The sequence below is a fragment of the Rosa chinensis genome, chromosome 6 (genome assembly GCF_002994745.2).
Source record: "Rosa chinensis cultivar Old Blush chromosome 6, RchiOBHm-V2, whole genome shotgun sequence".
Lineage (NCBI taxonomy): Eukaryota > Viridiplantae > Streptophyta > Magnoliopsida > Rosales > Rosaceae > Rosa > Rosa chinensis.
Window position 1 is genome coordinate 17,258,427 of NC_037093.1, and position 8,105 is coordinate 17,266,531.

At 38.0% G+C, this 8,105-nt stretch overlaps 2 protein-coding genes across 6 annotated transcripts; one reads left to right on the forward strand and one right to left on the reverse strand.

Moving 5' to 3' along the window:
• Positions 1-343: 343 nt before the first annotated feature.
• LOC112170947 (putative F-box protein At3g21120) lies at positions 344-2,278 on the forward strand. 2 transcript variants are annotated; one of them, XM_040509721.1, is made up of 2 exons: positions 344-469; positions 640-2,278. In XM_040509721.1, the coding sequence occupies exon 2, from the start codon at positions 714-716 to the stop codon at positions 1,896-1,898; it is 1,185 nt and encodes a 394-aa protein (XP_040365655.1). In that variant the 5' UTR covers positions 344-469; positions 640-713; the 3' UTR covers positions 1,899-2,278. The 2 variants fall into 2 exon arrangements, with proteins under 2 accessions (XP_040365655.1, XP_024163980.1); XM_024308212.2 differs by having other exon boundaries at positions 391-2,278.
• Positions 2,279-2,785: 507 nt separating this feature from the next.
• On the reverse strand, positions 2,786-5,142 carry LOC112172974. 4 transcript variants are annotated; one of them, XM_040507823.1, is made up of 5 exons: positions 5,010-5,142; positions 4,631-4,906; positions 4,150-4,272; positions 3,121-3,327; positions 2,786-3,041 (listed from the first exon to the last, which is right to left on the reverse strand). In XM_040507823.1, exons 3-5 carry the CDS (start codon positions 4,252-4,254, stop codon positions 2,874-2,876), a joined length of 480 nt encoding a protein of 159 aa, XP_040363757.1. In that variant the 5' UTR covers positions 4,255-4,272; positions 4,631-4,906; positions 5,010-5,142; the 3' UTR covers positions 2,786-2,873. The 4 variants fall into 4 exon arrangements, 3 of the variants coding, with proteins under 3 accessions (XP_040363757.1, XP_024166281.1, XP_040363756.1); XM_024310513.2 differs by having other exon boundaries at positions 5,014-5,124; XR_002925410.2 differs by having other exon boundaries at positions 3,121-3,343; positions 4,631-5,125.
• Positions 5,143-8,105: the final 2,963 nt, after the last annotated feature.

An 8,105-nucleotide genomic window follows, 5' to 3' on the forward strand; every position in this document is an offset into this window, starting at 1 on the left:
ATCTTGCTAAATCACCAAAACCTTTGAATATGAATATATTTTCATGATGTTGGGGTGTAGAGAGAAAAGAAAAGGGCAAAACAAGAATATCCACACCAAATATTAATTATTAACCTCATATCTAATCTTACTATGTTTGCCCACACCTTTGAACCACTAATTTCAAAACCGAAATCTTGCAAAAATCACAGCAAAAACTTTGAATATGAAGATATTTCCATGTTGTTGGGTTCTCAACAAGAATATTTAATTATAGCAAATATTAATTACGAGTTATAGTAAATCCTAGGTTGGGAGCATTTTTCTGCCTAGCCAATTCTCTCAATTCTAATTTCTTGTGTTAAATAAATCTCATATTTGTGTTTCGACTTGCAAGAAGAGCCCAAAAAACAAAGCCAAGTAAGAGAAGTTGCTCAATCTCTTCTCTTGGATTCTGATTTCTGAGACCATCTACCATTGGAATTCAAAGGTAAGATTCCTCTTCCTTTGCCCATTTCAGTCTTGAAAAATCAGATATTGAGACTTTGGTAAGGATAGAGTTCATATTCTAGAGAGCGAAAATTAGGTGTTCATCAAGGGGATCCTAGCCTGCTATATAATATATATGTGTGTGCGTGTCTCACTCTATATATATGGCAGAATATCTCAACAAATTGTGTTTGTCGGAGGATGTGGTGGTGGAAATCCTGTCAAGGTTGTCTCCAAAACCTCTTATGCGATTCAAATGCGCTTGTAAATCGTGGTACAATTTGATAAAATCTCCTAGTTTTGTGGCCAAGAACCTTTCTTATTCCAAGAACAATGAATTTGCATCCTCCACTTCCCTCGTCTTCAAGCGTACTGTCCTCAAGGACAATACCATCAAGGACAAGAATGAAATTACTTCAATCCTATCCGAGGATAACAACAATAGGAAGGAAACTTTGCTTTCATTACTTACTCTTTCCAACCACGATGACCAAAACTTTGGTTGCATTGTTGAGGACTTTCCTCTTCCTTCTCCTATGTGTTTCTATGCCCTTAATATACCGCTTGCAGGTCATTGTGATGGAATTGTTTGTCTTTCTCTTGTTAACGATGAAGATGTTGTTTTGTACAATCCATCAATCAAGGAAGACTTTGAATTCCTTCCCAAGTCATGTCTTCTTTTGCCTCACAAAGATTTCAATGATTTTGATAATGAAGATGATTATTATGATGCATTAAGATCGGATCCGAGAGGTGTGGGATTTGGATTCGATTCAAAAGCTAAAGTATACAAGGTTGTTAGAATTGTTGGTTTTACGTCAGGTTACTACGCGGATACACATCCTTCAAGAGCAGAGGTTTTCACTTTGGGTGCTCGTTCTTGGAGAGAGATCAAGATTGATACAAAAGTTACTGTCTTTTCGCATCCTTCTTTTAATATATGCTTAAAAGGAATTTGTTACTGGTCTGCACTAATAAGGGATAAAGAAGTCCTCCTTTCATTTCATATGAGTGAAGAGCTATTTGATGAGATATCAGTTCCAGAAAGTATCCATCATATGGAAGGATTCCTCAAGACTTTTTCTGTGTGGAAAGAATCCATTGTTCTTGTTGCCTATAAACGAGATGATGATCCTAAGTTCCTAGATATATGGGTGATGGGTGAGCCTGGTGATTTTAGAGGTTCATGGACGAAGCATTTAACTATCGGACCTGTAGAATGTGACATTCCATTAAGCTTTTGGAAGAGTGACGAGATTCTTGTGGGTACTGCTGATGGATGCGTAGTCTCCTATAACATTGATACCCAAACACTCAAGTATCTTCCAATTCATGTTGCAGAAGGTCCATCACGAACACAGTGTCTTGTTTATGTAAATAGTATTATTTCAGTAAAGGAAAACAATAGCTCAATGAGACAATTGCCATGAAGCATTATTGTAAAGATAGAGCGTCAATGTGGACTGAGTATAAAATTGCAAGAATCAGACTGGTTAGTGACTGGTTTATGAGCGAAGTTCGGATGAAAGAGGCCGCTTAGTGTTGTGATGCCAATTTGAAACTGGAGTCTGGGAGCAATCTAGCTAGAGGGTTTGCAAATAGGATTGAAGAGTGACACAGTGACTCGTTCTGTATAATGTTGGAAGCATCTAAAACGTCCAAGATTCACTTACGATTAAGTAATTTTCTCATTTTTGGATGCTATGTGGTTCACGATAGCTTTTTGTATTTGAATAGCAGAGCTCTCTTTTTAATTTTGAATTACAGGCATGTCTACAATTATGTCTTTCATTTTGTGTTGAAGCACTTTAACGGCGAGTGCATGAATCGTAAGCCAAGAGCAATTATGAATCATAAATCTAATTCAATTAGAGATAGATAAATAATCAAGAGGCTCCATCTGTTTAACAAGTAAAATAATTGAGTACTTAAGGGTGTGTTTGGTATGGCTGTACTTTTAAGAAAAGTTGGCTTGTGCTTATTTCTAAGAATAAGTAGCTTAAAAGCAAAGCTGGGTGTTTGGTTATAAGTGCTGTGGCAAAAACAGTGACAAAGTATTTGATAAGCTCAAAACTGGCTTATGCTTTATATTTGTAGAATGACCAATTTGGACATGAAATATTATTTTAACTTGATTGTTTGGTAATACAATGTAGTCAAGTGTATTTTGTCCTTATAAATTTTTCTTAACTTTCAATTTTATTGGTAATACAATGTAGTCAAGTGTATTATGTTTCTCAATCCTCTACGTATTGAGAAACATTAACGAAGAACACTGCGATACCACTTGGTATAGTAATTTCTCAATGTGCATGCTGGATAAACTTGGATCTATAAACTCCATTTTGTATTACAATTGATCATGGATCATTTCCTTTCAATCATTACATCATTCAAATTCACTCTCAGACATTCAGTTTTATAATTGAGTCATACACTAGCCTTGCTACTGCTACTATAACTCCCAAGGGCACCATCCCCCATTCGATTGAGTATTCTCTGGCTATGTCATGCATTAGTACTTGTACCTTCATATCCTTTGTAAGGGGCTTTGGCTTGAATTTGTCCACAAACTAAGCATAAACAACTAATTGGGTCAGACCAGAAACAAACCTATAGCATAACTGCAGAGAGCAAGTTATGACTTATTACCTCTTTATTTACAAAAGATTGTGCGGAATCTCCATATTTTTCAGCTAATATGTTTCTGAGGTCATGCAGTTCTGGTAAATCAAGAAATCTTGTTGTAGCATATATCACAGATGCAACAGCTTCCTTGCATTCTTCAGGACAGCTTTCCTTGCAACTCTTATTTATTTTTTCTTTATCCGGAAACACCTTAGTTTCAGATATTTTTTTCTGGAATTAGATGGGACTGAGAGTTAGAGGACGATCAAATCAGAAAATGAATCCAACAGAGCAATTTGAGTCCAAAAGAAATTCAATATCTTGATCACATGAGATGGCCAGACATACCAGAGCATGATCCTAATAATGCAGATTTGCTGAGGTACTTTGTAATCAATGTCAGGTTTGAAACAAAGATGCATAATAAAACAAGTTAACAAGTCACTCTTGTTGTCATTCTTTTAAAGCTTTTCATATCAATAATTTATGTATGTCTTAGACCAAGAATGAATGTAGGTTTTTCTTCTCATCTTCAACATTTATTCTTTCTTCATAAAAAAAAAAAAAAAAAACCACTGTTATACTTTTTAGGTATAAATGTTCAGACACATCTGTTATCCAATTCATACAGAATAAATGATTCGTGAGTAAACAGAGGGCATTCAATGCTTGATCAACATCCTCCAATCCATGGATGAATTTTTTTTTTTTTTTTTTTTGCCATGGTGGCAACATAAAATAGGTCTCCTAAATGTACTGCATCATCAAACATGTGCATATGTGAACATATATATATATGATGATTCTGAGAGGAAGCAACAACAATATGCCTATTTTTCTGGCCAAAAGGGCCAGAAAACAGATAATCATCTGAAATCATGAGGCAGGGCACCAAGAAAGCCTATTTTTCTGGCAACATTTGCAGCAGACTAAAAAAAGGCTAAACAGGATCATGAACAAAAGGCAATGCATTCATGGGTGTTCAATAATCAAATATCAATATAAAGATCAAAGCTTTTGTGGGCAAAAAAGCTAATGAACCAATAAACTTACCCTTCCATATGCATTAATATCAAGGCCACGATCGGCAAAACCATTCTTCAAATACTTGAGCACAGAATTCCTCTTCTTCTTAGTCGCCTCAAGCCTCACCTTCATGCCCTTCAAATCAGATTGCTGCATCAAAAAGACCCTAAATTAGACCCTAAACCACAACTTAAAAGAAACACGAACCCAAATTCTGTACAAAACTTGGGACATAAGGCCTAGGTGAGAAATACCAACACCTACTGCTATCATTCAAATTCACTCCATGGCTTTCGTTCTCTGTTACCCAGAAATTCTATGTCCAACTCATCGCAAATCTTCCTCAATACCCAGCAGAAACAAAGGATCTAAAACTAAAGTGAATTCAATTGCCATAGCTAGACCGTCAATCTCAATACCAAATCATATCTCTAAAACCCAGAGCAACTGAACCCAAATATTCATCAGAATTAAAGAAATTTGAAACTGAAATAGTTAAAAAACTAACCCTGAATCAAATTGCCAAGCTGCCTTGCTTAATTGCGGCTTCGATTCCGAACCCAGAATCGTGAAGCAGCATCTGCATTAACGATTGAAGAGAAGGATGTCATGGCATCTGCGTAATTGCTTCAACGAAGGGAGGGTAGCAACCGGTATTAATGAATCTTCATTAAGCTACAGTGAAAGGCACCACAGTACTCCTGCCGGCTTCTGCTTCTAAAAGCAGGGGTGAGGCGGCGGCTTCGGGTTTCTGACGCAAAGAAGCGCTGACTTCTGGAAAAAGCTGAGGAGAAGTCGGGTTACCAAACACAATAGCACGAGATGCTTATAAGCAGGGGAGCTAACCCTAACTTGAGAAAAGAAGACAAAATCACACTTCTAGATACCTACTCATCTTCCAACTCCTAGAGCCAGCTCCCTGAATCAACCACTTAACCAACCAAATTATCAATAAACTCAACTGATAATTTATAAGACCACAACTGAATACGCCAAGTCTACAGTCCATCTCGGAATAATTCAACTCAATCTCAAACCCATCAATATACATATAATAATATAAAACCGAGGGAGGTAGGGCTGGGCATTTAAGCCCGAAAACCCGTAAATCCGGACCGGCCTGTCAAGGCGCGACCAGTACGGTCCGGGCCCATTTTTTTTTATTATCAAAACGGTTCGGGCCGGGCCTTAACTTTCAAAATACGGTTCGGGCCCGGGCCTGCACTTTCAAAAATTAAAAAGTCCGTCAGGCCCGTTTTACATAAAAGAGACATGTGTCTCTATATTATTGGCTATAAAATAGGGCTCATACTTTTATATTGTAGACCTCCCCACACCAAATCATTCTCTCTAATATTAATTCCTAACCCTACTCTCTCTCTCTCCTCTCTTCTCTTTTCTGTCAGCCGCATAACTCCATTTCTCTCTTCTTCTTCCTTTTGGTTACCAGAACTCCATTTCTCTCTCTTCTTGAAACTTCTCATCTTTGAAATCCAGAACCTTCCTTAAGGCCACCATCTCACTGATCTCATCGCCCCGTCTTCACTCGTCCCCTACCTTTCGCTTTGGCCCGCTCAGATTTTCAGAACCTCTTTCTCTCTCCAACTAGATCATCCCCTTCCATGGATCCCACGATCCGCTCTTCCTCTCCTGCCCGCCGTGGAAGCGCAGTCCGCTACTCCGCTCTACCTCCGTGGAAAAGTCGGGTTGAAGGATGTCAGTGATGGTTTCGTCAATTTGCGTAATTTGATCTCCATGACTCGGCTGATTTCTGGTCCTTTGCTTGGATCAATTAATATAAATTGATTTGATTTTTCTTTTTTGTTGTAAAGATTAGATTTGATTAGTTATGTTGTTGGTTGATTACTAGATGAACATGGTGTTCTTGTTTTAATTTGTTACGTTGTTAAGTTATTTGAGAATTAGCAAGTTACGGATCTTTTTTTTTTTCCTCTCTTTTTTCTGTTTATGGAGGCATTAAAGGCTTAAAGCCCAGAAAAAGGAAATAAAACGGAAATAAAAAGGAATTTGTATTTGAACTTGGAATATGTTGAAATCTGAAAATATATAGAAAATATGCATTTGGGCCCGAAAACCCGGAAGCCCGGCCCAAAATGGAACGGGCCGGTCCCTAATGGTTGCAAAGCGGGTTTTGGGCCCGAACCGTAAAAAACGGGCCAGTTCCGGGCCCAGCAAAGTTTTAGTTGAACCCGGCCCGTGCCCAGCCCTAGTGGGAGGTCATCACACCAGTTTAAGGAAAAATAAATATAATACAAACAGTAGGTTAACGAATAACCTACAAATGATAGATGGCAGTGAAAGTGCTAAGCCTCAACTCCTCAGCCGATCAGCTACACTGCAAACTGGGCATTTGAAAACAAAGGACCCAGAGGAAAAGTATATGAAATGTACATTCCAGCCCCGCTGGTTTAAAGAAAACGGACTACTCCCGCTAGTCAAATAAACATAAAATAAGGGGAACATGAATATCACCATACAACGAAGGAGTCTCCCAGAATCAGGTCGGAGCCTCCTAGGTTCTATCCTCGACTTTGAACCCACAAACACAAAGTAAGTGAGGAGGAGCCTCGATTGCCACTCACGTGAGGAGAGAACTAAACAAACAAATTATAACAACCCAAGTATGGTGAAGAAAATCATTCAAAAACCAATAAATCCATAAAGGCTCCCCAAATTTCACAATAAAATCACGAAAAAATAAATATATTCCAATGACGTGGCCCTGCACACCAAAATAATCCCGAATTCATAAACAAAAATGTGAGAGTAATAATATATATAATTCTATCGAAAATCTCATTTCCGTAAATAATCCGAAAATATTATAATTGACGTAAAAAGGTAAAATAAATTCCGGAATCACCTCGGAAAAATAATTCATCAAATATTCCAACATAAATCACGAGTCCAAAATTGAGCATAACAAACTTCAATCCGAAAGTCCAATCGATATAACAATAAATATTTAAATCTGATTAGTACTCTCAATAATTTAAAACAATAATTTAAATCACAATTCCATTTCCTAAATCATAATCGAGATAAATTATAATCAATTTCCGAAAATCATCATTGCAAGTAAAACCACGAGATAAATTAATATCAAATTCCCGAAAACAAATCATAAGCCAAAGATGTGATAAAATAATAAATAAATAAATAAGTAAATCATTAATTCGGGAAAAATTATTGAATGCATTATTATTAAAATAAAAGTCCACTCACAGTTAAATATAGGATTTAACTAGCTAAAAAAGCGAAGCCAAAGCCTCCACGCGCCACCTACAGCGGCGGCGCATGGGGCCCACGTGCTGCTAGCCAACACCACCTCCGGCTACCAAATTTTACCAACAGCTTCCTCTCAACAGTCCAAACATGTTTCTCAACTACAATAGTTCAGAAAATACATTGAACTAGTTGAAAACCAAGCAAACCCGAAAGGACCTACGAGGAATAGTGCAGAAAATTTCCCGTCATGATTTCTCCTTCCACACTTCGATTTGGGTTATGAAACTTGGAGGGATTCAAGTACACTCCAAGGCACTTCAACAGTTCAAGTTTCATCACCGAAGTTGGAGAAAACGGCGTTGAGCTCCAACTGCTACAGTGAACTTCCACGGCTTATATCTTCCTTTTCCAGCCACGATGTAGTGGTCTACCACCACAGATGTGTTGAGGATGAAGAAAGGAATCGAACGGTGCTAGTGGCACGCTCCCAGGTGGCCGGATGGAGGAGTTGCAGTGATGAACAGTAACAGGGAGAGAGAGAGCTTGGGGAGGGGAGAGAGAGAATTACCGTTACCGGTGTGGTAGGTTCTGACCTACCATGATTTTAGCGTTTTTCATTAGCCTATCGCATAACAATCAACACAGTCATCAAAGATGTGATGTATTTACGTCCCGGTTTATCGTACCTCAGAGATTACGAGCTAATTAAGAATCATATGGTTCTAGGTCACCGA

What these genes read in the sequence shown, in the direction of transcription:
- LOC112170947 (XM_024308212.2), top strand. Translation starts at nt 633, where the DNA reads ATGGCAGAATATCTCAACAAATTGTGTTTGTCGGAGGATGTGGTGGTG.
- LOC112172974 (XM_040507823.1), bottom strand. Translation starts at nt 4,254, where the DNA reads ATGAAGGTGAGGCTTGAGGCGACTAAGAAGAAGAGGAATTCTGTGCTC. An exon ending in ATATTAATGCATATGGAAGG is followed by an intron (nt 3,328 to 4,149) that starts GTAAGTTTATTG and finishes ATCTAATTCCAG; the next exon opens with AAAAAAATATCTGAAACTAA. An exon ending in AATCTTTTGTAAATAAAGAG is followed by an intron (nt 3,042 to 3,120) that starts GTAATAAGTCAT and finishes GTTTATGCTTAG; the next exon opens with TTTGTGGACAAATTCAAGCC.